Raw genomic sequence first — 27,676 nt, forward strand, 5'->3', positions numbered from 1 at the left:
ATGAGCTGTGGCTTCTGTCTCCCAGAGCTTAATTTAGAGATATTCAAGGAATGCTGAGATCTCCTTGAATTAAGCTGATTTTGTTCTGATATTCTCACATTTGGCCTGGAAACAAACTCACTTGTTCTTGTGAGACGTGGGAAGTAAGGGGAGTGAGTGGGTGCTTGTCTTTTGGTTGCTAGTCTGAACTCCATCCAAAATCATGCTGATGTCAGTATTTGCTGTGCTTTGGCAGTGCAGTGGCCTATGTGAAGTAGGTCAGTCATCTCAGTCTGTCTGCTAGCGGCAAGACATGTGGATTGCAGGAATCTCCAACCACACACTCAATTTTTTTTTCAGCAGTCTGGACAGCAAACCAGTCACTAACTGGAGCTTGGAGACTGAACTGCCCATTCCCCTATAACTGCTACTTCCCTGTCAGAGGGTGAGGTTTATTGGTAGGACAATGTGGGGAAGCTTCCATGATATTAACATTGTGCCTCTGTTCTGCAGAGTCCTCCAGCCAGCACAAGTCAGCAGGGCAGTAGCTTGGTGCAGCAGGCAGGCTATCAGACATGGGTAGAGGAGATCTAGGTTCCAGTCCTGGCCCAGATAACGAGTGGGTGTTTGAGCCGGTCTTCAAAAATGTTGGCTTAATTCTGCTCCCAGTAAATTCTAGGGAGAGCTTCAAAAGTTGCCTGACTCTGCTGTCAGTGATGCCCATTGTAAAACATGCCATTGTCTTCAGCAGAAGCAGAGTTAGGCCAACACTGAATGCTCCTGAAAAGGCTCTTCTTGCCACCACCTGGGTCAAATAGTTTCATACTTTTCATGATCCCAAAACACATACCCTCCAAAAAAATCTGTCTAGAAGAGAGGGATAAAGGAACTAATTTTGGGTACAACACTTACTCAGTATGAAGATAAGGTTTTCCAGATCACCTTTGAGATGCTGTCTCGTCCTTGGAAGAATCACTTTAAATAGAACTCTTCTAGCCTGATTGAAAAGCAAAGGTTAGATTTTCAAACCTCCTGGGCAAGCAATTTTGGCCTGCCTCTGTGAAGAGAGGCAATATGGCAGCAGGTGAATCTACAGAAATTTACATACACCATGTTTTCAGACTAAAAACCTTTGTTTACAAATTCAAGTGATTGCATCCCTATTTACCATTTACACATGTAAACACTTAGGTTTCTCATAGATGGTGGGGAAGGATGGTCTTGTGATTAAGACACCAATTTCTTGAAACGATTCATCACACTGAAGTTTAATCAAGAAATCGATATGGTTTCATTTATAGCAACGAAGGGTCCTGTGGCACCTTATAGACTAACAGAAAAGTTTTGAGCATGAGCTTTCGTGAGCACAGACTCACTTCACCAGATGCAGTGAGTCTGTGCTCACGGAAGCTCATGCTCAAAACTTTTCTGTTAATCTATAAGGTGCCACAGGACCCTTCGTTGCTGTTACAGATCCAGACTAACATGGCTACCCCTCCGATACTTGGTTTCATTTATAGTTACTAGAACTCAAAAACATATAATTTTCTTATTAAAATGGTGCAGGAATTACTGTTGCATCTGTCCATCATAGCAAAGTAAGTCATAGAAATGATTTCTCTTTAGGTAGCACTAACAATGTGCTCAGTTGGTGTTTTGTTTAAAAGGTTACAAAGGATGTACCTTTTATCTTTACAGATGAGATGAAGTCCCTAGATTTGAGGTTTTTGTTTTCTCCCCAAATCATACAGAGCTGGACGATTTAATCTTTCACGGGCATATGAATAAAAAAGTTCTGGAGACACATAAAAAGCAAAATAAATAGCAGCTCTAGCTCTCTGTTATCATATATGTGCCCATGGGATTTCACCTCCTGGTCTTTGAACTACTAGAGGCTTTGCCAGTTCAAATTAACATTTTAGGCAGTTTTGCCTGATGGATCGAGCCCTAGGCTGGCAGGAGATCAGGGTTGTATTCACAGCTTTGCAACTGCCAGGCTGGGGAATCTTAGCCAAATTAGTTTGTGCCTCAGTTTTCCCTTCTGTGAAGTGGGGATAATGATAGTGACTGCGTGTGTAAAGTGCTTTGAGAGCTGTGGAGGAAAGGTACTGTAAGAACAAGGTGGCGTTGTTATTTGGGATGAAAGGTGCTGTAAAAACATTAGTCATTGCTTTCATTCTTCTAAAGTCGCCCCTCAGGAATTAAAACTAACACTGTGTGTCTGTGCTGTAGCATCCCCTACCACTGAGAAACAGCCAGCTAGGCATTCCAGCTGCGCAGTAGAACCTTTACTTTTTAGCCTCAAGATCTCAGCACCTCAGAAGCATTCCTCAATTAACCCTTGCACCTCCAGTGTGACGTAGGTACGCAACCGTACTACCTCTGCTTTACAAATGGCAAACCAGAGACAGTGACATTCAGGAGCTTGACCAAGGTCACAGAGTCAGTGGCAGAGACGGGAGTGACCCCAGATGCCCTCACTTCTGTGCCTGTGCTCCAATCATAGACCAAACTGTCATAGAATCACAGGGCTGGAAGGGACCTCAGAAGGCATCTAGTCCAGCCCCCTGCTTCAAGCAGGATCAACCCCAACTAAGTCACCCCAGCCAGGGCCTCGTCAAGACGGGACTTAAAAACCTCAAGGGATGGAGAAGCCAACACATCTCTATGCATTTCATTCCAGTGCTTCACCGCCCTCCTAGTGAAGTAGTTTTCCCTCATATTCAAGCCACTCCTCTCCTTCTGCAACTTCAGACCATTGCTCCTTGCTCTGCCATCTGTCACCACCGAGACCAGCTTCTCTCCATCTTCATTAGAGGCCCCTTCAGAAAGCTGAAGGCTGCTGTTAAATCACCTCTCAATCTTCTCTTCTGTAATCTAAATAAGCCCAAATCCCTCAGCCTCTCCTCATAGGTCTTGTGCTCCAGCCCCTTAATCATTTTTGTTGCCCTTGGCTGAACCTGCTCCAGCAAATCCACATCCTTTTTATACTGGGGAGCCCAAAACTAGACACAATATTCCAGATGGGACCTCACCAGTGCCGAATAGTGGGGAGCAACTGTCCTCTGAATGCGTTTCAGTGTTTTGAAAGCTGACCTCACTGTACGGTTGTGAGCTTCATGGGGAGGGGAGAATGTGAACGGTGCTTCCTCAGGAAGCTAGGAATTAGCACCGATGCACCAATTCTCCTTGACTGACAAATTAAGAGCAGTGCCTGGGACACTACAGCACAGGAGAATCAGCTGGAATAGCTTTAGATTGTGTGTGTGTGTGTGTGTGTGTGTGTGTTTTAGAGCCTTGTATGAATGGAGCTGTGGAATTTACTGCATCTCCTGGCTGTGGTAGCTGGCACTGTGTGTTCCTTTCACAGCAATGGAACAGCACTCTGAACTGCAGTCTGCAGCAGGCACCTAAGGAATTGATGTTTGGCTTCGTGTCTGCCCTTGACAAGGGCCTCTGCAGCAGGCACCTTAGAATTTACATTCATTTTTAAGGTGCACGCCCCTCCCACTGGTACTTGCGGGAAATGCATGTCAACCATGGGCCAGATCTGCTCCCTCTGGAGTGCCCAGCAAACCTGCCTGCAGGGGTGTTGTAAAGCAACAAAGACAGGTGACAGTCTGGGCATAGAAAAGTCACTGATTGTGGTGGTGATAGGCACAATGGTAAGAGACTATTTCTGTCCAGAGAAATGACAGATGAAATAGCCAAGACCAACAAAGGGTGGCAGGTGAAATTATGCATTGCCTGACCTCTTCTGATAAGGAGGAACAGGAAAGTGTTTACATGGGGTTGTATTTTAAACAGCTGGAAATCCAGCTCACCAGTTCAATTCCTCCCTCATCACAAGACCGCTAAGCATCTTGTCCCATATGCCCATGGTTTGCTGCAGGACCCTGGGTTTGGGCAATTTCAAACCAGAACGGTGAGCACAGAAGCCACTGGACTGCTTTGATGGCATAACAGCTCCTCTGTCCCTCTCGTGTGGTTTTAAATCTCCTCCATGTGGATGCTCCAGTCCTTGCTTTATTTTTAAAGTATATTGTACCGACTGAAATGAGACTGACCTCCAAGGAAAAACTTATTTGTGAGGAATTATTTTCTTTTCCTTTTTTATTTTATTTGAAGTAGTTTTGATCAAAAAAAAATCTTAGGGCTGATAAAAGCCAGAGGTTTCAGTGCAGAAGCTCTGAGCCTGCTTCAGGTGTGTTTTGATCTGCATCCTCTCCACCAAGGTACTGCCCGTGCTGTAACAGGGTTCAAAGGGATAAGCTGTACACAGGACCAAGAGCCTTACCTTTGCATCTCTGGCTTTAGCCACAAGCTTAGTGCTATACAGAGATGGTTTACGTCTGTCAGTTTCTCCCTGTGCAACAGACATGCTGTACTCCTGTACAGTCTCAAAATCCTGCATGTTCCAAAAGATTTGTTGTGTACATCTGCATGAAGACTGAAATATCCACCAGCACCGTGGATTCCAATGTTAAAAATACTCTGCCTCCTTAGTATGCTTTTTTCTGTCCAGATTGCTTACTCTCCATAAACCAGTGACCTTGAAATAAAAGATCATTGTGAAGTCTCCCACTTCCCCAGCCGAAAAAGTCCATCTCAGTACTTCAAAGATTCACTTAATTGGATTTGTGTCAAGTAATGTCATCTTTCTAAGACCTCAACTGTGTGCGTGGCATTTTAAAATCATGCAGCTCCGTCACTCCTATAAATTACTATCATATTCAGAAAAGCTAATGTCTGCTTTGCTACTGTGAATGCTTTCAGTGATCCTTTGCCTCTGTGCTAATTCACTTTCTGCAACTTTTTGCTGCTTTGGAAGCTAATTGTGTGCAAGTTTAGGAAAAGGGGATCTCTAGTTCTTTAATAAGCTTTTATTTGTTTCTGTTACTCTAATCTGTCTTTCCATTTCATTCTAGTGTATTTATTTCATTTTCCTAAAACATACAAAATAAACTCTCTGGCTTGCTCAGCTTTCAAGTAATTTGACTTTAGCTTGGGTGATTAAAGCCAAATATGTGCTTAAGCAAGTCTTTGAATCAGGGACTAAAACAGAGTTATTCAGCTTCATAATAGAAACTTATTATTTATTAGAAACTGATTATTACCTAAACTTATTAGGTAAGTTGTTACTTTCAGTTGTTACTTTTGTAAACAGGATTCTCCTGTTATCACTTTTGAATTCCAAGCATATAGTTCAATTCATTGGGATAAGGAGCTGAATGCCACATCGGTATTGAAAATAAGACTGGTGCCCCATACAGCTTAGGTACTTTTGAAAATATTATCTGTTCTCTCTTTGTAGTACTGCAATATAGGATTATTATCCAGCTGTGGGAGAGTCAGTTCTGATGCTGTTTTCCTGTATTGACATTACATATTACAGCATTTGAAGGCAGTATCTTTCAGCAAGAGGGAGCGTGCAGGCAACTGATGTGTAGTTAATGCAGCCTTGACTTCTGACCTGACCAAGGAAATGAGCATGCAACATTACGTATTATTTAAAAGTGTGTTTTACAGGTTGTCAGCAGCAACATTGTGAATTCAGAGTTTATTTGTTTCACAACCCCTGTTTTTATAACTACTGTAGTGTTTTGCCCTTCGGTGAGAGTACTCCAGATTGCTCCATGTAACTAGGTTAAGTTTGACTTTTGGCAGAGCCTGGATAGATGTTTTCTGTTACAGTATTTTGTAATCCTCTGTTAAGAAGGATGTCCAGGAATTTCATCTGTTCAGGAGCCTGAAGAGTTGATTCTGGTCCATTTTGGCACAGGGTAGAATTGTGAAAGCACTAACATTTTTTATCCAGCTTATTTTAGAACCAGATAATGATCCAAACTGATCTGTAATATTCATTACCTACATTCTGCTCAGGTTCAGCCAATAATAAATACCCATTAACTGTTCAAGGAGGGGACAGATTGTCAAAAAAGCCCAGGGTAAGATGTTTAGGAGATCAACAGCAACATGAGAAGCCGGGTTTATTTCAAAAGAGCCCAGCCTCCATGCAGGCAGCTACCTAGGGCTTGGGGAAAAATCTTGGGGCCCACTGGAGTAGTAGGAATTTTACTTTGGATTTCAGTGGAGCCTGGATTTTACCTCAGGTTTTCAACATGTTCAGCACCTAATCCAGTGCCTGATTTACAGTAAAGCACTGGGCCCCATCTACTGATTTTGTTTGATCAGGTTTAATTATAGCTGCCCAGCCCCCTGAAACATTTTGTCCTTATGTTTTAGTCTGTTCACTTCCAACCCACCGCATTTTAGAGTAGGGCTTACGATTTGGTTTGTGCTGCTTTTCTTGGTGTGGGGTGTGATGTCCTTATGTCTTGAGCTCAAAACTGCATTGATGTTTTGGTTTGTCATTTCACACTGCAAGCTCAGGCTATTTTACTTGCTGTCTTCGATCATCCCTCAGCCTTCTTCCAGGAAGCTGCTGTCTGAATTTCTTTTCCTCAGTGAACAATCCTGTCTAGGGCTATTTCCCCCTGGATGCATTATTTTGCTTTCTGTTTTCAGACTGCTTCTAGGGTGATCCAATTGTCCCTATTTTATAGGTACAGAGAGGTAGCCGTGTTAGTCTGTACTCCAACAAAACAAAGCAGCAGAAATGGAGCACTTTAAAGACTAACAAAATGATTTATTTGGTGATGAGCTTTTGTGGGACAGACCCACTTCTTCAGACCAATTTCCTTTCCAATATTCCAGTACAGACTGACATTTATAAGAACAGAGGACCAAAAAGAAAAAAATTGCAATAAAAACTGACAAATCGAATAGTATAGAAGGAAGGGGGTAGTACTGATACCGAGAGGTCCCGAGACATCATCTGGGGTGAGTGAAGTCACTGCTGTACAGCCTTGGCTGAGAGCTAGCTGGCCTTTAGTTCATGTGGTAGAGTGCAGGGCTTCAGACTCTAGACTTGCAGGTTCTATCCCTACTGCCTAGCAACCCAGGTCTGTCACCATTACAACTGGTGCATTGGCTGGGAAGAACTGCTGGAAGGTCTCAGAAGCTTGGGATGCACTTCCTCAGCCCAGGGAAGCATGTAGTACCCAGAGGTACTGAGACCTTATCTGGAGTGAGTGAAGTCTCTGCTCTCCAGCCTCAGCTGAGAGCCAGCTGGCCTTTAGCTCATGTGGAAGAGTGCAGGGCTTTAGACCCTGTGCTTGCAGGTTCTATCTTTGATGCCAGCAAGCTGGGTCTGCTGGTGTTACATAGAGGTGCTTATTACCCCTGGCCCATCTTGATTTGCTTCACACTTGCTGCCTGAGGACCCTAATTAAATCTTACTTGATTCTTTCTTATACATTTTCCTACCCTGCCTAGGTGTCATTGAGTTTCTCCGTCATTCCTGCTGTTCAAAACCCCTCCAAATGTAGTAGCAAGTAAGTCAGATGCCATTTCTTTTTGTTCTAATTTAGTTTGTTAACAAAAGTGTTAAAACAAACCCACTTGCCTGTGGGATATTCCCACAAATAGTGTCTGCACATATGCCCAACATAACTCAGAGCCTAACAACTCTCTGACTATATTTACACTACATTAATCTGTGGACAGATTGTTGGAAGATAGCTTCCAACAAAACTTGTATCGGCAGATCATGCCACACACGGAAGTGGATCACTCTGTCAATCTGCTCTATCGACAGAGAGCGGCCAGACTGCCCAGCCGCTCTCCCAACAGAATGGCCAAGCGGAAGCACAGCAGACAGGGCTGCCCATTGACACAGAAGCCCTGTCTGTCAACCAAGCCCCACCCCCCCACCCCCCCACCCCCCGAGCATCCATGTGGCTTTTCTGTCAACAGACTCTTTCGAGAAAGGTGTTATGCTTCATAACAGAGAAGCAGAAGGGTGTAGACCAAAGCGTGTTGACAATGCATTTTTAGTATGGATGTTCTGCGGGTTTTGTCGACAAAATCCTCTAATGTAGATGTACCCTCTGGCTTCTAGATGGCATATTAGGAAAGCTCCTGAAGTTAAATATCTCTCCCTGTTCCCTTTCCCTGGGCACCACTATTTTCTTTGGCCTGTGCTCATTGCCACCGGAGTTGGCGCAAGAAAGTTCTCTCAACTCTGCGTGCTACAGGAGCTTTAAAACTTGGCTGTAAAAATATACTGCACTAAACCACAAAAAAGGCATAGGCTCAGCATTGCAGCAGGGCCAGATGAACCTTTTGTGGGCCCTGTCCTGTACAAAGACAGCGTTCTGCTAGCAGCAAAAGGTAATTGGGGTGAAGCAAAAGCATCCTGGAATTGTTACCTACCCCCTCCACTTTAAATATAGTCTTCCTGCTTTTTACTCAAGCAGCTAGCCAGAAATGTGGGGTCTTGTGAGTTGTCTCAGGAAGGAAGAGAAATCGGTGATTGAACTGTGTATTTCTTTGGCACGAATCTGTTTGTTTAGAACACACAAGGTCATGGTTTTCCAAACAAAGTAGCCAGAATGCAACAGGAGATGGTCTCTTTACTCAGAATGCCAAGGTTCTTTCAGTCACCCCTCAGCCCAGAAGCTCTTTTGGTAGTGTTTTTCTAAGGGCCATGCTCCCAGTACCCCTGGCAGAAGCTGCGTCCTTCGCTTGTAGCTGCTTTTTTCTCGGTCCCTGGGGCGGTGGTAATGATGATGGCTTCCTCTCTGATGCAGATGTACACCTCTAAGTCTATTCAAAGGAAGCTCCTTCAGCTCTACAGCTCAAATTCCTGAGCAACCCCGCACATGCCTTTGCGTTGGACTGTGATATATATGCTCATGTTTTGGTTGACGGCCCCACTGTTTTAGTTACTTGGGTCCATAAAGGAGTTTAGTGGCATCTTACAACTGTCTTAAATGAAAGGTGGTGAGTACATTGTCAGTATGGTTTAACCCAACACATAACACCCAAGATCAAATGAATCGTCTCTATTCCTTTTGCTTCTATCACTCCTGCAGACATAAGCAAAGTACTGCTCTGGAAAATCATCAAACCTGGCATGAAGCACTCAGGTGCTCACACAGAAGCAGCCCTAAGAAATGGGTACTGGGAGCACATGAATGAGAAACCAGCCCCCCCTGCAAGTCACTTTTTAACCCTTCCAGCCAGGAAATTAATCTGGTTATTATCATGCAGACCTTCTATCGAAAACAACTAGCCTTCTGCACGGGCGAGGGAAAACCACCACCTCTCCCCCGTGCATTATACGTGGAACTCCAGTCCACGCAGTGCCAGTGAGTTCAAAACCCCAGCAGCCTCATTGCACGAACCAACCACTAACTGAGCCGGGGTTAGGAAGATGCTTCCTTTGGCATGGCTGGCTGTGTTTACATGAGGAGAAATCTGCTGCAGCTGGACACAAGGCACAGTTTTCTCTGATGCAAGCTGGGAGGAATGCTAGGCTCATTCGCAGCCACAGTAGCACACTGTCCCTCTGTGCCAGATGTGCTGTGAACCAGATGCAGCCTGCAGCTTTAATCCTGGATCAAACGGGCGCTTTTCTGAGCAAACGCCAGCTGCTGGGAAAGGGCTTTGAGAGTTTCTCCTCTTCCCCTCACCCTTATAACCTCACACGGTTAGCTGCCTGGCTCAGCATTTCATGTGGCTGCACTAACAGGAAACCACTAGCACCCTCAGCCCCCCACGCAGGTACCACCTCCCTGCATGGAGCCGTTCATCAACCCACCACTGTGAGCCATTGCCTCCTGCAAGGAACCAAGCGAGGCCCTGTGCTGTCTGATCCAGGCATGTGAATGTTTCCTACTCTCTCCTCCCTGCAATCTTCTCCCCTCCACCTGCATCCTTTTGAATTCTCTGTTGTATGTTAATTTTAATCGTGGCAGGAATAGGGTGACCATGTTGCTCTATGGCAGATGACGGGACACCCCCAGGTCAGGGGCCCTCAGCAATGGGGGCTGCTGCAGTGTCCCAGTGAGGGGGAGAAGCAGATGGGTGTTCCACAAGCTCCTTGCAGCAGGCAGGGGTTCCTGGCAGCAGGGGCTGCTGTGCTGGGGCACAGGGCAACTGCTCCACAGAGGAGCTTCCTCATAGCAGAAGCTGCCTCCCTGAGGTGCAGGATGCTGGGAAACGAAGCATCGGCCCTGGGAGGGGCTCCCTGACGGTGGGCGCTGTCTCCCCTAGGTGTGGGACGCCAGGGAATGAGGCAGCCACACCACGGCAGAGCTTGCTGGCAGCCAGGCCTGCTGCCATGGGGCTCCAAGGAGTGGGGCTGCTTCCCCACAGAGGAGCTCACCTGCAGCAGCAGCTGCTGCCCCAAAGCGCAGGGAACAGGGCAGCTGCCCCATAGAGGTGCTCTCTGGCAACAGGAGCTGCAGCACCAAGACACCAGGTGCTGGGGAACAGGAGCCCTGCAAAATACAGGAATATTTGCCTATTTCCTTTAAAAAGTTGGGGCATCTGTGAGAGAGCTTAAATAAGGACTGTCCTGGTAAACATGGGACAGATAGTCGCCCTAGGCAGGAGACAACCCATAGTCAGAGGGCTTCAGAATGCTTGCCTTGACTGCTGGGCTAAGGATTAGGCCAGGTACCCTTGCCTTCCTGAACTCTTACGCTCTCACGCCTTGAGTTTTGCTTGTCATCCTACTCTGTCGTCAGCTTTCCCTCAGCACCAGTCTAGTCAAAGGGTCCAGAGAGCCCTTCTAGACTCCCGGTCCAGCTGCATACATGAGGGGGCACTGCCACTTTGTTCCTCCTGCCGTGAAAATCCTGCTTTAGATATTTTTGGAAATCCTCCCAGGCACCTATTTGCACCTGTAGCTTCCTGGATACCTTTGTAAATCTCTAAATGACTTGTCATAGGTCCTGTGGGAAGCCTTTGTCAGAGTAGGGAATTCAACGTGGATCAGTTGATCTCTATTTGAGTCCACAGCCTCCTAACGAGATCTTGTCATCTTCTGGATTCATTAAATATAAAATATTCTCTGTGTCCTAAGCTAGCTAGAAAGTTTCCCTGTTATTGTACTTTGTGCTGTTTGTCAAAGTCAAATGCTGCTGATTCTATACAATTCAAAAACCTCTCTCTGCTGGCCCCACACATCGCATGGTTTCATGCAGTAGAATGCCGAGTGGATTTCTATGATGACCTGGTGGTGAGCTCCGCTGATGAGGGAGCACGTCCCAATTCCCACACTCCACACTGCAGAACAGCCGATGTCAAGACAGTAGTGGAGCCCAGATGCTCTGATCCTAGGTAGCGTTTCTTTAGCATGAGACTGGATGGCCAGTGCCATAGTGAAGTACCAGTAGATTCTGGAGGGAGTTGTGTTCAGTTCTTTCCCATGGGAGGAAGAAGTGTCATGTTGGGGGGCTGTAGATTTACCCTGGGAGGGATGAATATTAGAAGGGTAGATGTTAGTCTGTGTCTGCAAAAACAACGAGAAGTCCTGTGGCACCTTAGAGACTAACAGATTTATTGGAGCATTTGCTGGAGCTTTTGTGGGCAAAGACTCACTTTTTCGGGAGCATCTGGTAGTGTATAGCTGTTAATCTATAACGTGCCATGGGACTTCTCGCTGTTTGGAGAGGAGGGATATGCTTGTGTAACCCACACACCTAGGTGTGGTTAACTGTCCCATGTAGCGGTACCTAGACCCCTTCACAGAGAAAGAGTAAGTGTCCTCTACAGCCTAAGCCGAGAGCCAGCTGCCCTTTAGCTCAAGCTGTAGAGGTGCCTGCACTAAGCTCCAAAGGTCCCAGCTTCAGGTCTGCCTATGAGCAGTTACACTTGCCTGGTACACATGGAGGCTACCTAGTAGCAGACTGGGCCTGGCGGAAGGGCCTGGAGTAGTGATGGCTTGAGATGGCTGACGACTGGCTTGTCCTCCACAAACCTTAAGGATTGTCAGCCTCTGCTCGTTCCTCAGGCAACACTCCCAGCTTATTCTGGGTCACTACTGGCCCTCCCTTCTAATTAGCACAGTGTACTGAAGATTCCAACTGGGAGTCTTTTTAAAAGAGACCCTCCCTTCTGTACGTGGGCTTTCTCATAGGCAGGAGAGACGACGGGTGAACGCGTGTTTATGGCAGCTTGCCTTTACCTGTGCCACTTCGTCTTCATTTGATGACAAACTGCTCCTCCACCGCAACCACTTACTGCGTTTTACTGCTCTGAGCACTGCAGTGACAGTCCAGCTGCGGAAGAGGCAGCTGTGCTCTGGCGTGTTTTATGCACCAGCAATAAAATTGTTGTCCGTGCTCTGATTCCAAAATCTCCAGTACAGAAGAGAGAGAGCGTGTGTGTGTGTGTGTGCGGGCGCGCGCGCGCTGGATTTTCTCATACTAGGTTAAATTCAAAATGCCAGCTTAACCTAGTACCAATAAATCCAGCTCGGCTCACTCACTTTCTCTACTTTGCACCTGCCTGCAGGCTCTCAGAATATAGCTGAAATAAATTATTTTGCTTTGTAAATCAGCACAGGACATGCGGGACATCTGCTAGGTAAAATAAACAGGAAAGGCCACCTTACAACAAGGATTATTTTAGGTCGTTCATTGCCAGCATGCTGAGCTGAAACCCTTGCCAGACAGGAACTCATCCGCTGAAATACAATGATCCCAGCGCTAATATTTGGTGACAATTTGATCCCAGGTGTTTTTGTGAGTTGCCAGCTCTCTTCCTTATTTGAGCACATGGCACTATGTGACTTCACTGCTTGCTGCTTATGTGATCTTGCTGATTACAGATCCAGGAGGGAGCTTCTGGACTATGCAGGAATTGCTAGGAGGAGAGATTTGCTCCAGATTTATTGCTTTTTCTGCATCAGGAGAGGCTCCCTCTGAAAACAAGCCAGGAATATTAATGGCTGCTATTGTCTCATGCAATTTCTATGGCAACCCTGATTATTTTAGGTAGTTCATTTAAAATCAAATAGTTTGTGAAGTAATTCAGATTGCATTTGTAATTTACCTTGCCGAGGAAGGGTGAGGACTAGTCCTCTCCCAGTAGACCTGTGATGACATATCCGCTCTTTATAAATCGGGAGATGGTTGCGATGAAGTACCGTTTGCAAGGACCTGATTTCCCATACCTGCCACATCTAATCTCATAGTGACCTATGTTTGGTTGAAAAGATTGGCTTTCACTCTGATACTTGAGCTGCTAGGGAGGTTTCTGGGTTATATCACCTCTCAGGTTAAGGCATGGGATATTTATCCTGCTGCAAAGCCACAGGGTGGATGTGCTGCATAGGTAGAAGCTTGAGTTTCGTCCGTCATAGCCACTACATCTATATCACTCTATATAGCCCCAAAGCAGATAGAACAGCTGATGAGAACTGAGCTAATAGCTGGGGATGGAAGGAGGGGGGTAACACACCAGTGAACTCGTAAAAGGATTTAAAAAAAAGAGAGAGACTGCCCTTTGTAGGGACAAATCCTGGTGTCAGTCCATCCCGTACGCAATCTCCAGTTGGTTCAGCTGGGCCAGGATTGGATTCTGTCACAGCCTGTTACTGGTAGGTGCAGAGTAGTTTTGAGAGGTGCTGCCAGCCTGTAATCACTGTAGATGTCCCTGAGAGATATGGACTCTGAGCACCTGGCAGGATCATGCCCTCAGTTCACATTGTTTTTTAAATATGTCATCTGAGTTGGGCAAGTGAAGTCCTGTGTCACGGGATCTTTAATGGACCAGTCTTAAAAGAACCCCCCACCCCAGACTTCCATTGGCTACTTCATTGATCACTTCCTGGCCTTCCCTGCTGTGCAGCCTTGCTAGTCACTGCTACAGAAATGCCACATACTTCCCCAGAGGTGATTGTACTCCGCGGGTGGGTGAAGTAACTCCTGAAAAATGGAAGGGCTAAATCCTTCTCTTATTTATACCCCTTGGACCTCACTGAAGTCACTTGGATGTAAAAGGGACCGGAGCGAGGCCAATAGCTTTTAAAGTGTTTTGGGAACCATCCAGGTGGAAGCCACTGGATAAAAGGAGGGACAGTGCCTGACCATACTGATGGTGCATCCCATATTAACACATCAGGTACAATGTTCTCTCGCCTTTGGCTTAGAGTTCATGTTCTTGGTATGGTTTCAGTCTAGCACACGTGATTCAGGGCCCCTGCTGCCATTTACCCCGGTGTCAAAGTCTAAGGGCCGAATTTTCCAGTTGGTGTAAACAAATTGATGTAAAAGAAGCTACTTCTACATACACCAGCTGAGAATCTGGCCCTGTGTAATCTGCCTCTGTCCATCTCTCTCTGATAGCCAGGACAGCAAGGAAATAGTGACCTGACAAGGAAGGTCAGCACTCCCTCAGTGTCCTGAATTTATTCCCTCTGAACCTTGTTATTTTTAATTCTAATTTTGTACAGCTAAACACCATTAAGCTGCTGCCCTTGCATCAGGAAATGACATGGTCCTCTGCAGTCATGGGAAGTTTACAAATCTGCTTTGTGTTGGGTGGAGGTCTCAGCTGCTGCTGCTTTCAGCATTACCTCTGCCCCTGCTGATGACATACTAGAAGTGGGCCCAGTCAAAAACACCGGGGCTGTGTCTACACTAGCAAGTTCTTTTGGGAAAGAAAAAACGGGTCTTTTCTGAAAGAACCTGCAGAGCGCCTGCACACACAACGCTCCCTTTCAATCTGAACTTTGAAAAAAAGGAGGACTTTTCCCGGCGGCCATCTGCCTCTCCCAGATGAGGAAGAGCGCCTTTTTCTGGAAGTTTCTCTCTTCAGGAAAAAAATGTGTGTAGATACCATGGGGGCCCTATTTTTTTGAAAGAGTGGTCCTCATGGTGCTGGATTTTTTTGATCCCCGGTCCATTCTTTCAAAAGAGCAGGGACTGTGTGACACCCCGCATCAAAAGAGCGGATCGATTTTTTTGGATCCACTTTTTTGTGTGTAGATGTGCTCTTTTGAAGGGAGTTTTTCAGAAGAGATCTTCTGGAAGAATTATTGAAAGATCGCTGTAGTGTAGACATAGTCCAAGTCAACTGCTCTTGAAATGTGAAGGGTCCCAGCTCTTACATCAGAATTTGAAGCTAGGTCCAAATTTCATGGCTAGCCTCTTTTGTAAAAAAAGGACTGTATCAAACATCCGTGTCCAAAAATGCTGAAGCTATATCCCTTCCCAATGATACAAGGGCCACATAATATTATTTATTATATACACTGGATATACTGTCTGTCTTTTTCCTTACATGTTTTCCCATAATAGCAAACTCTTGGAAGGCCTTCCTTTAGAGAGAGACACGCCATGCTCTCCTGTTTTTGAGAATGAGCTCTGTCAGGGTGATATATGATAAATATCAGAATGAACTGTTCTAATTTAATAGGTGTCCCCATGTCTTTCATTTAAAAAACCTTGTGCAAAGAATTAGAACAAGGCTGCAGAGCCAGCTTCAAAGAACCTAGAGTGAGAATTATTCTGCACGCTTCATCTTTCCTGACCTGCTACTTTGCAGCTCTTCTCATTACAATGATGTGTGGGAAGGATGACAGGTGTTTAATTAACATTTGTACCCGGCTCTGAGGAAACAGGCGCCAGGCTTAATGCAGTGATATACTTACGTATATGCCAGACTGGGAGCACTGAAGCTGCTTATGACTTTAAAGACAGGCATGTGCTTCAGAGCCTTGTGGAATCAGGACCTTCAGAGACAACTGAACCAGCTCAGTGACTGCCGCCCCATCTCAGAGGTCCTAAGCAGTGCTGAAAAGAGCACCCACCATAGCTTGGTAAGAGGCCACAGATCATATGGTGTAGGGCTCAGGCTAGACAAAGGGGCGGACATACCAGGGATTGCCCTGCCGTCTAGAAGACTCCATAGATCAGGGCTGTGATGTGTAAAGCCAACGCCCATCTACTAGATTTCCTATTGACTTTGGGGTAGGCCTAGTTAGGGGAAGTTTGAAAGCCAGTTAGGGCCTTTGGCTCACTATCATAGTCCAGTCCTCAACACTCCCCACACTGTCCTCAGGTGTCCAACACCCGCTCCCCTAAAATAACCCCCTCTGTTTGCTTTCTCTTATGTTGGTTTGGAACATGGAAAATGGAACTAATTTCGGGTCAAATTCCATGTGATGGTGACTTACAACGCACGGATTAACTGGTCGACATCCATTTGTTGGTGTTCTACTTGTGATGTCTATTGGATCCTTTGAATTCAATGGGACTACGCTGGTGAAAATCTGCACCAGAATCTGCAAACGTTTCGCCAAATTCAGCTGTCGCGTTTTACCTTTGATGCACAAGACAATGGTACCCACTGGCAAAGTGGTGAGGGTTCATTTCAAGCAACTCTTATCTCGGACTTGACATCCTCATTGCACCTAATACGCAGGCTACTCTTGATACCATGAAAACAGTTTGGTCTCTACGGAAAGCCTCATAATCTCACAGACGTTCATAGTCTTTCTGAGATGGGTGTTTGGGTAATATTTTAAGGACTCATGCAACAGAATTGAGAGTCGTGCCCTTACCGTCTTGCAGACAAAGGGAGTCATTAGCTAATCATGTCTTGGTGCCAACCCATTCAAACAGCAGGGAATTGTCAAGCCTCTCTGGTTAGCTGATTATGTATTGTGTCACTCAGTTGTCTCACTCTCTGATGTGAGAGTCAACTTTATGACATAGTTATATACATAACTATTAGTTGTAGACCCTAACTCACATTTTAGGATTTTGTTTTGTAGATTTGTTTCCATTACCACATGTGTTTGAAACTCTGTTCTTAAATAAACTTCCTTTTGCTTTACAGGTTGGAAACTCTCTAGTCTGGTGCCAAATGAGCAAATTTGCCAGACCGTGGGAGGTCAATATTGTCTAGCACAGGGGTGTCCAACATGTGGCCCACAGGCCAGAATCCAGCCTGTGGAGCCTTTTTATCCAATGCACATAGCCAGCAGTGGTGCCATTTTGAAAGCCGTCTGGGTGATTCCAAGCTGCATGTGTCCCTTTAAAGAGCCATATGCAGCTCCCGCTGCTGCTGCTGCTCACGCCTACTCTGGCTCCCTGCTGACTGCACTGAAAGAGTAGAGCTCAGTTTAATTGGTTTAATGGTCAACAGGAGGGATCCAGCCATTAAACCAAATAAATTGAGTCCCATTATTTCAGCATGGCAGGACAGAGAGCCACATGTGCTGCGGGTGGGGGAGGGAGTAGGAGGGCTGGGGGCAGCAATATAGCCTTACTGAGGAGGAGACGGTGGCCCGGTGAAGGTGCCACGGGGAGCGGCAGCTCCTGTGTAAGGTAAATTAATCCTGGGCTCGGGGCTGAGAGGGGGTAAACCTGGGGGTATGGAGGTGGTAATTTGGGGCTGCGAGGGGTTAAACCTGGAAGTGGGGACAGTTTTGGGCTGAAAGGGGTTAAGCCTGGGGATGGGGCATAGGTGTGGGGCTATTTTGTGTTCAGCCCCCAGAACACACACAAATTGCCACGTGGCCTCTGATGGAAAAAGGTTGGACACCCTTGGTCTAGCACATTCCCAAACACTTCCACTACTTACTGGGCTCTTAGAAGGCATTTAAGGGTAAATTACAGCTAAATAGCATCACAGAACACTGACAGCCAGGACTGGTGGCTGTAAACAAGCAATGAGACACCGGTAGCTTGGCCACAGCCACGATGAGTGGTCATTCGGCTAACTAAAATCATGCCAGATTATGGATGTTGCCAAATGACAGTGCTGGACCGGAGAGGCTCAACCTCTACACTAACTGAACTCAAGAGCAGTGTGAGATATAGTGATAGTGGTCTAAGGTCAAACTGATAAACTGAGGTATGCTGTTGCTTTGGGAACAGAAGATAGGATGATTTCTGTGGTCTGGACTCAGAAAGAGACACTTTGAAGAGACTTGGGGCTGGGATCTATTTATTGTCGACCTGCAGGACAAAGGCAGGGCTGGTGTAGCCCGGAGAAATGTGCCTAAGTAGCTTTCAGGCTGATTTTTGTTTGGGAGTTAGCACCCACCAGGCACAGGCAAGACAGTCTTGTGCTGCTAGAGGTAGCTTACAACATGATGACTTACAGCCCGGGTGTCCTGAGTAGTGACTTACAATACACAGATTAACTGGGCAAAATCCATTGTTGGTGTTCTATTAGTGATGTCTATTTGATCCTTTGAATTCAGTGGGACTGTGTTAGTGAAAATCAGCACCAGAACCTGCAAATGTTTTGTCAAATTCAGCTTTTTGCTGCATTTTACACACAAGACAATGGTACCCACTGGCAAAGGGGCGAGGGTTCATTTTGATGTTACAGTTTCACCTGCTGTGATTACACTATTAACAGATGCTTTTGCAGTCATTTTCACGTTGTGTCATAACCTGTGCAGTTTGGAAGTGTAGGTGTTCTACAGATAATACCACCAATATTTCAGGTTCATTTACTTGCAGCCGCAGTATAAACACAGAGAGGCAGGAAATCACAGCAATGTGTATTAACTCCAGGTAAGAAGAAATGCATGACATACTAGCATCTAACATTGTCTGTTAAAAGAGAAAATTAATATTAAAATGCTACAAGCCACCTCTCACAGATGGAAGCTTTCCTTTTAGTGTGAATAAAATTATTCAGAGCCTGAAATATGTCTGTACATTCACCATACACCACCCAACATGGTGAGGGGTCTTACTAAACACCACAGACAATGCTGGAACTGGAGTTGAGTAAAAGCCTGTTAGACTCTACACTTTGAATTTGTTTTGTGAAATAAATACCTCCTGCTTAAGAAAGATAGACATGCCATAGATTGTAACACTTGGGTCGTTTTGAATTTTGAAGGTTTAAACTGATTTTGCTTTTGAACACTGGTGTCAGACATATGGATTTTATATACTAGCCTCCCAGGAGGTAAGCAGCATATCTATATTGTTATTCTCACGGCCTTTTCTGTTTTGTTGTAAAACAAAACAATGCAGCCTACGCAGTATTTATTATACATGCATTGGGGATCATAACAAGAGCATCAAGAGTACGGCACCAGGAGATGAATAAGTGAACAACACAAGAAAGGGGCCGTGCTTGGCTCAGAAGTCTGAAATAGTCCCTGCACACAACTATTGCAGAGTGAATTGAACTGAGTAAAACTGTGCTTCTGTGAATTAAATTAACTTTTTGACAGTAGGAATTTCAGATGAAAAGTGGTTGTGGGGTTCCTGCCACCTGGGAAACATTAGTAGAATCATAGAATCATAGAACACTAGGACCAGAAGGGGCCTTGAGAGGCCATCGAGTCCAGTCCCCTGCCCCGACGGCAGGACCAACCACTATCTACGCCATCCCTGATAGACATCTATCTAATCTGTTCTCAAATATCTCCAGCGAGGGAGATTCCACAACCTCCCTTGGCAACTTATTCCAGTACTTGACCACCCTGACAGTTAGGAACTTTTTCCTAATATCCAGCCTAAACTTCCCTTGCTGCAGCTTAAGTCCATTGCCTCTTGTTCTCTCCTCAGAGGCCAAGAAGAACAAGTTTTCTCCCTCCTCCTTATGGCACCCTTTAAGATATCTGAAAACCGCTATCATGTCCCCCCTCAATCTTCTTTTTTCCAAGCTAAACAAGCCCAATTCTTTCAGCCTTTCTTCATAAGTCATGTTCTCCAGACCTTTTATCATTCTAGTTGCTCTTCTCTGGACCTTCTGTAATTTCTCCATATCTTTCTTGAATTGTGGTGCCCAGAACTGGACACAATATTCCAGCTGAGGCCTAACCAGCGCAGGGTAGAGCAGTAGAATGATTTCTTGTGTCTTGTTCACAACACACCTGCTAATGCATCCCAGAATCATGTTTGCTTTTTTTGCAACACCATCACACTGTTGACTCATATTTAACTTGTGATCCACTAGAACCCCTAGATCCCTTTCTGCTGTACTCCTTCCTAGACAGTCTTTTCCCATTCTGTATGTGTGAAACAGATTATTCCTTCCTAAGTGCAGCACCTTACATTTATCTTTATTAAACTTCATCCTGTTTACTCCAGACCATTTCTCCAATTTATCTAGATCATTCTGAATTTTGACCCTATCCTCCAAGGTAGTTGCCACCCCTCCCAGCTTGGTATCATCTGCAAACTTAATAAGCGTACTTTCTATGCCAATATCCAAATCATTAATGAAGATATTGAACAGAACTGGTCCCAAAACAGACCCCTGCGGAACCCCACTTGTTATGCTTTTCCAGCAGGATTGAGCACCATTAACAACTACTCTCTGGGTACGATTAGCCAGCCAGTTATGCACCCACCTTATTGCAGCACCATTTAAGTTGGACTTGCCTAGTTTGTCGATAAGAATATTATGCGAGACCGTATCAAATGCTTTACTAAAGTCTAGGTATGCCACATCCACTGCTTCTCCCTTATCTACGAGTCTCGTTATCGTGTCAAAAAAAGCTGTCAGGTTGGTTTGACATGATTTGTTTTTAACAAAACCATGCTGGCTGTTCCCTATCACTTTACTACCTTCCAAGTGCTTGCAGATGACTTCCTTAACTACCTGCTCCATTACCTTTCCTGGCACAGAAGTTAAGCTGACTGGCCTGTAATTTCCTGGGTTGTTCTTATTCCCCTTTTTGTAGATGGGCACTATATTTGCCCTCTTCCAGTCTTCTGGAATCTCTCCTGTCTCCCATGACTTTCCAAAAATGAGAGCTAACGGCTCAGCTACCTCTTCTATCAGCTCCTTGAGGATTCTAGGATGCATTTCATCAGGCCCTGGTGACTTGCAGACATCTAATTTTTCCAAATGGTTTTTAACTTGTTCTTTTTTTTATTTCAAAAGCTAACTCTACCCCTTTTCTACCAGCATTCACTATGTCAGGCATTCCTTCAGACTTCTCTGTGAAGACCGAAACAAAGAAGTCATTAAGCATCTCTGCCATTTCCAAGTTCCCCGTTACTGTTTCTCCATCCTCACTGAGCAATGGCCCTACCCTGTCCTTGGTCTTCCTCTTGTTTCTAATATATTTGTAAAAGGCCTTCTTGTTACCCTTGTTCCTGCTGCTATTGTCCGTTACCACATATATTGTACACAGCAGCAGCTTTTGCTTCATAATGGCAGGGAAATCAACATGAAACATTTGCTAAGTTTAAGAAGAAGATGATAAACTGGGGCTCTTTTGTAACACATGAAGTCTGAGTGGCTTTTGACTCAATTCTGCTATCTGTTGAGCACCTAAGCATAAGTAGCGACTACTGACTACTTTACTTAAGTGCATAACTTTAAGCCTGAGACTTCCCATGGAAAGGAAGAGTACTGCCACAGAGGGGGTGATTAAGACAGTATGTTAATGATCAAGTGTGTAAGAGTTGGTCTTTTACACCCAGGACTGGCAGCAGCTGGGATGTGGTTTTTATTCACCACTTGTCCGATTGCTACTTTTATTGGAAGTTGCATGGAAGTAGCATCTACAGTAGCTTTTCCCAAAGTGTGGTCCACAGCCCAGTACCAGTTCTTGGCAAAAAAATACTGGTCCTTGGAAAATAATCAAATTATTGTGCACGATCCATTAATTTGATACATTTTGTATTTTCCTGCATAATTAAGACAATAACAATAAGTTAGTATTTTTTATCAAGATTTATATTATGATGTATTTTTATTATTGTGAACAAATAATAAACAGTGAAAATGTATTAATTTTTCATTCTTTTTTTTAAATATGTGTTTATATTTTTGGGCTGCAACAAAAGGTACTGAAAAATACCGGGTTCCAACTATATGAAGTTTGAGAAACCCTGATCTAGAGGACAAAAATAAAGACCCTGGCCCCCATTGTATTAGGTGAATACCCAAGAGCTCATAATTCAAACAGCCAAAGGTGGAAGGAGAAATATAGCCACCCAGAGATGAAGTGACTTGCCCAAGTTCACACTCTCTGTCAGTGGCAGAGGCCAGAATAGAGTCTAGGCCTCCTGACTGCTACTCCAGTGGCCTATCTACGAGACCACACTGCCTCTCCTTTTGTCAGATGATACAGCCCACTGTGAAGAAATTAATCTCTTCTCCTTTTGCTGCCCTCCACACCACCTTTCCCTGCAGTGACCCTGACATGCAGGGATAGGATAGAGGAGCTGATATGATAGAGGAGATGGCGGGCTTACATTGGGGACCCCCCCTGCCCTCTTCTGCCAGAAGGAAGGTCACCATGGAAACAAGGCCTTGAAGGGATAGAAGAAAGCAATCCATAAAGAAAAATCCTATGGGATTTTATGGGCATGAAACCATGTGCTACAGCAATGTAATAGGGTTCTGTAGGTATTAGGCTATAAAATTTAATTGCCATTGGGAGCCTTTGTGCAGTTGAGTGTTTTTAAAACTATGCTATGGAGTCTCATAACAGGGATATAATTCTCTGTAGAATTCTTTAGGATAGCCAATACGTGTGAATATGGGATGGTCCCTAAAAACATCAAACCGTACTCGTCGTAATCCCTGTTTTCAGAACAGTAGACACAATAATGTGATACAAACTTTTTACATATTTGACTTCCTTACACTTTACATGTGTGTGTTTTGTACCATGGTCTTCCTGACTTTCACTCATGAACCTGCTTTAATCATGCCAATTTTACTTCAAATTTAATTTTAGTTTTCTTTCTTAAAATGCACGTCGTCCTTCACAGCAGGACTGCTGCAAGCTTTCTTTTCCTTCTTAAAATCAAGACTCCATTAACAACACAATCAAAACACAAAAACACTATCATAACCCACAACGCACTGTGCATATTAGAGGGGGAGTGATCCAATGTTTCAAGATAACCTATCATTTGCTATTTAGATATGAGTTGTTCATTGTTGGGCTTTTAGATGTTCACTATTTATTGAAAATAATCAGGAGGTTTTGTTTTGTTTGTTTTTTCAGTTTGCAATAATAGTGTCGGGAGCCACAAAGAAGTTCTTAAAGAGCTGCACATGGCTTCGGAGCTGCAGGTTGCAGATCTCTGTGTTAGGCAGTGCGGATGGTCCCTGCCCTGAAGAGTTTAGAGTCTGTATGGACAGAGGGTAGAAGAAGAGACAGAGGTGATGTGTCTTGTGCCAGGTCACAGAGCAGGGAATAGAATGCAATTTTCCCGATTCCCATTCCTGTGCCCTCTCCACTAGGCAGCACTGTCTCCCAGAAGGACTGATTCGAGATTTTTACACAGGAAAAGAGTACCAGGAGATCCTTGACATAAACAATAAATGTACTTGTGTCTTGCAGCATATTTATGCTTCCTGATGACAGCTCTGGGAGTGACAGCCGGTGCACATCGTTTATGGAGTCACCGGTCTTACAAAGCCAAGCTGCCTTTGAGGATATTCCTGGCTGTGGCCAACTCCATGGCTTTTCAGGTAGGGATGCAGTTGTTAGATGCTATCTTCAGTCTTTGTGCAGTATTTTCTCCAGGCCAGCACAAGGGTCTCTTCTGTTTCTGTGCTGTGCTAAAGCAGGGCTGCAGTTCTCATGAATATGCATCATCCAGTGCAAAGGGAACCTGACGGCCATGGAGTCCTGTACCCCATGTCTGAAAGTGTTCAGTACCAGCACTTCAGACGACTGTGTAAAACCTCCATGATGGACAATTACATGCTACTATGCTCCTGTAATAACGTTTCTTCCTAAATCCAAGTAACTAAATATTGGTTTGTGATATCTTTTAGGCACAATTTTAATCTTAATTACTAAAACAACAATAAAACCAAGCTCTCATGTTATGTTTTTCATCAGCAGATTTACAAAATAGGTATTATTAGCCACATGTTCATAACTTACAGGTAGGAAGGCCCAGGGTTATGACATGAGGTCACACAGGAGGCAAGTTAACAGACCGGGCAATGCAACCTAAGTCTCATGTATCCTAGTTTTCTGTATTAGCCCTAAGCCAGGCATGAGCAAACTTTTCAGGTTGGGCCCCACTTTTTGTCCCTCCAATTAGCAGGCTCCCTCAACCTGTCCAATGTAATCCAACTGATGGAAATGTTGGTTATGAAAAAACGAAACCCAACCCTTTTGGCGTGTGTGGGAGAAAAGTCTGTAAAATGTAAAAACTTTATTAATTGGGTTGGAAATGTGAATACACATCTATAAAAACAGTAACATATTTCGACACATTTTAATGAGCGGGATGAGCCTGAGGCCCAGAAGCCAATTGTGCTGCACCCCCTGACAAAATTTCATGCCCCCCCGAGAGCTCCACTTTCCGCACCCCGGCACTAGGCCACACGACATCACTTACATTCATTTATTTAGTGTACCTGTAAAATATTTTACCACTAATATAAATCATCAGCTTCAGTAATGTCTTGTGCCATTGAATCCCCTAGGCTATGTCTATGCCAGCCCCCTTTTTCGAAGGGGGCATGGTAATCAGCCTGATCAGAGAATGTTAATGAAGTGCTGCAGTGAATACTCAACACTCCATTAGGCTAATTCTCCCTGGGGCAACTTCAAAGCATCGAACTTTGAAATGCTGGCATGCCGTGTAGCCGTGGGCACTTCAAAGTACCCACACAACTTCAAAATGCCCTTACTCCCCCAAATTTTTCAACTTCAAAGTAGTTGTGGGGAGAATTAGCCTAATCAAGTGATGCTTATTCATCACCATACTTCATTAGTATTCTCTGATCAAGCTGATTATCCTTCGAAGAAGGGGGCAAGTGTAGACATAGCCACAGGTCAATATGCAGTCCTGTAAACTAACAAAATAATTTATTGGGTTTTGAGATTTCGTGGGACAGACCCACTTCTTTGGCTACCTCTCTGTAGTTTAATATGCTTCATCAATGAAAATATTTCCTTTTATCTGTTTTCAACCTGTTCCCTTTCATTCAGATTTGGTACCTTCCATTTCTTTCATTAGGAAAGAGGGTGAGGCGTAGCACCCAACAGATCTCTATACCAATCACTGTTTTGTATGCTTCTGCCAGGGTGCTTCGTAGCCTGTTCTTTAAGCAAGACAAAGTGTTAATCTTCTTAATCTCTCCTCCCACTACAAAGTGCGCTGTAGAGCTGTGGTTCTAACATGGTTTGGGACAGGTTTGATTTGATCGTACTGCCCTAGTGCCTAGTCTGAGCACAGGCTATTTTCTGCCACTCCACTAATGAGAGGCAGCCCTGCAGAGTGTCCTGCCATTGCTGCTTGGTGTGCTGAGCAAACAGCTCAAGTTTAAGAGTTGGTGGATCAGCAGGCCACTCTTCAGAGGAAATTCCCAAACCTCCTATCCCCCCACCTTCAGAGCTGTCAGCTGGTGTCCAGCTCAGATCTGGGGGACCAGGATTGTTGTGCTTTCAGTGGTTCTGCTTAAGTCTGCTTCCTGTGTTTGGGCAGATTTCACACTTGGATGAGCCACTCAGTGATGACTCAGGGGCGTACGAAGCAAATCCTGATGGGGGGCAGGCAGGGGGCTAAAAGTGGCTTTGTGCTGCCCCTGAACTCCCATTTGGTCAGAACGGCAGCAGTCCAGGTCACCCCGTGTAAGTTACACCAGCCTGAGGGCTGCGCCAGTTTATTTCATCTGCGGAAGCTGTGGCAGAGTCAGTCTGTGCAGCTATCCACGCATGGCTGGCCACTGCACTACACCCCCCCACCTTAATTCCCCCCCTCTTCACCACCCTCCAGCTGTGGTCTCCTTCAGCACCATTGGTGAGGCATTGGTAACAGACTTAGAAACTAGCCTCAAACGCACCATCAACAATAGGGGCTGCTGCTCCTCCTCCTGGCTTAGCTCTTCCTCATTCTCCTGTGGAGCAGGGACTCAGGGCTTCTCCCCTCTGGGAACTTCCCTGTTTCCGGAGCCTGTCACCTTCTTGCAACTCTCCTTAGTCTTTCTCCAGGCATCTCCCTGGGAGTTACCTTTCTCCAGGGCCTACCAGAGGGACCAACCTCTCATCCACAACTCCAGTTGGGACTTATAAATGAACAGTGCCATTTGATGTCTAGCCAATCAGGATACAAAGTCCGGGGTGGATGCGTAGCTGATTGATCACAGACCAGGTGGAGCCCTACTCCTCTTAAAGGGCCAGGGAGCCAGTGACAGGATGATGGTTGCCATGACTCCTGACCATTGCCCTGGGTCAGCTTCAGGGGCAGTAGGTAGCTTCCCACCATGTCTAATATCTTAGTATAATCATGTCCCACTTCTGACCTCACACTGTGTGCTCTTGTGACATGATAGTTTGCACAAGTCCTATCAGATGCAACAATTTTATCTCTACAGTCCCAGGGGATGTTTATGGTTGGAGGTTCCTGACCTGTTTCTCTCAACCAACCATTTAGAGTTCATTTTCTGAGGCTGGGTCACTCTTTTGTTTCAGAAAGGGGTAATATCTGAGTGGTGTTTACTTCCGACTCCTATCCCTTAGCTCTTTTCTTTCATATGTCAAACCCTGCTGAGTGGTATCTGGCCTTACTGAACTGTGGCACTGACTGTCAGTCACTGATCATTTTCTTCTGATTACCTTGCACTTAGCTGCAGCATCTGGTGAAATTTCACTTCAGGTCGTTTATTTCCTGTATCAGAAACCAATCTGCTAGAAATCCTCATTTTGCAAGCTTTTTTTAAGAGACCCAACAAAGAAATTTGGTTTGCATCTTCCTCATAGCTTTGTCTTCTAGCCGTACGTTCAGGTAAGCATTTTACTCTTGTATTTATTACAAATGTGTGCTAAAGTTTGCTGCTATTACATGTGTGACACCACCCTCCTTTACCTATTGTGTGAATGCAAACAGTTCTGGTCTTTGTTGTCTATTTGCCCTTCTAGTCTGTCTTTATGCATTTTAATTAGATGCCATTTACTTCTTTCAGAGCTTACTAACACTTTCATTCGGGGAAGTACAATTTTCACAAGCCCTTCAAATATCCACTGGTCTACACAAGACCAAGCGAATGTCTTGCACTAAAAATTGCTTTGACCTGGTTATCAACTAAGCCAAAAATAACTTTATGTAGGTCTCTAACATAACGATCCATAGTTTCATTTGGAAAAGAGAAAGTGCCTTTCCCTAGTGACATTCTTGTGTGTTTCCCATTTGCAAATAACCTTGTCTAGTAGTCTCAGGTTCCATCATGCTCCCCATGGAGTGTAATGTAAAATTTCAATGTCTCTGAACCTGCCCTTGTACCAACCTGGAGGATTTTACCTTCTCTGGTTTCTCTGCAGTGCCACCTGCTTCCAAAAAATTTGGAAGTAATGCAGCTGTCTCCAATAGCTCTCAGCCGGGCTGAGGTTCAGGTGACTTCATACACTTCGTTTTCACGAAAGCTTTAGTTTTCTTCTGATATGCGGGTGTGACATACAGGAATGCTGCAAAGGGACATGTCTGTATTTCTTGGCTCCAGTCACCTGATGTGGTTTAATGTTATAAAAAACTAATATCCATGTCACATGACAGGAATTAGGACTTATCGTTACATTCCCATGTAAATGTCATGTAGTCTCTCTTTAGTACAGTGTGGAGACAATAGTCTAGCTGAGTTCGGGTTTTGTGTCTCCTTAATTCTCTGCTGGAACAAAGGTCAAAAGGGGTTATTTCTAAATACTCCTGAAAGTCTTCCAGATACAATTTCAGGGTGACGGAATTCAAATCACTTGCAGATTTGAGGCAGTTTCCTTCATTCTGTGGCTTGGTCTCACGCAGCAGTACTGAGGATTCACCCCATAGGTTCTTTCAAAAGTTGGTGGCTGATACACAGTTCAGTAATGTCTATAAACTCTGGCCACAGATGCTCCTCCATCCACCAAATGTGGCCCTATGCAGTTGTCTTCTTG

General features: G+C 44.9%; 1 protein-coding gene across 1 annotated transcript in view; it reads left to right on the forward strand.

Moving 5' to 3' along the window:
- The window catches only part of SCD5 (stearoyl-CoA desaturase 5), a 66,157-nt gene that overhangs the window by 23,414 nt on the left and 15,067 nt on the right, over nucleotides 1–27,676 (forward strand). The window contains exon 2 of the mRNA XM_074992018.1: nucleotides 23,129–23,259. Within this exon, the coding sequence (XP_074848119.1) occupies nucleotides 23,129–23,259 (131 nt within the window). The remainder of the gene's footprint in view (nucleotides 1–23,128; nucleotides 23,260–27,676) is intronic.

This window comes from Carettochelys insculpta, chromosome 4, assembly GCF_033958435.1.
Source record: "Carettochelys insculpta isolate YL-2023 chromosome 4, ASM3395843v1, whole genome shotgun sequence".
NCBI lineage: Eukaryota > Metazoa > Chordata > Testudines > Carettochelyidae > Carettochelys > Carettochelys insculpta.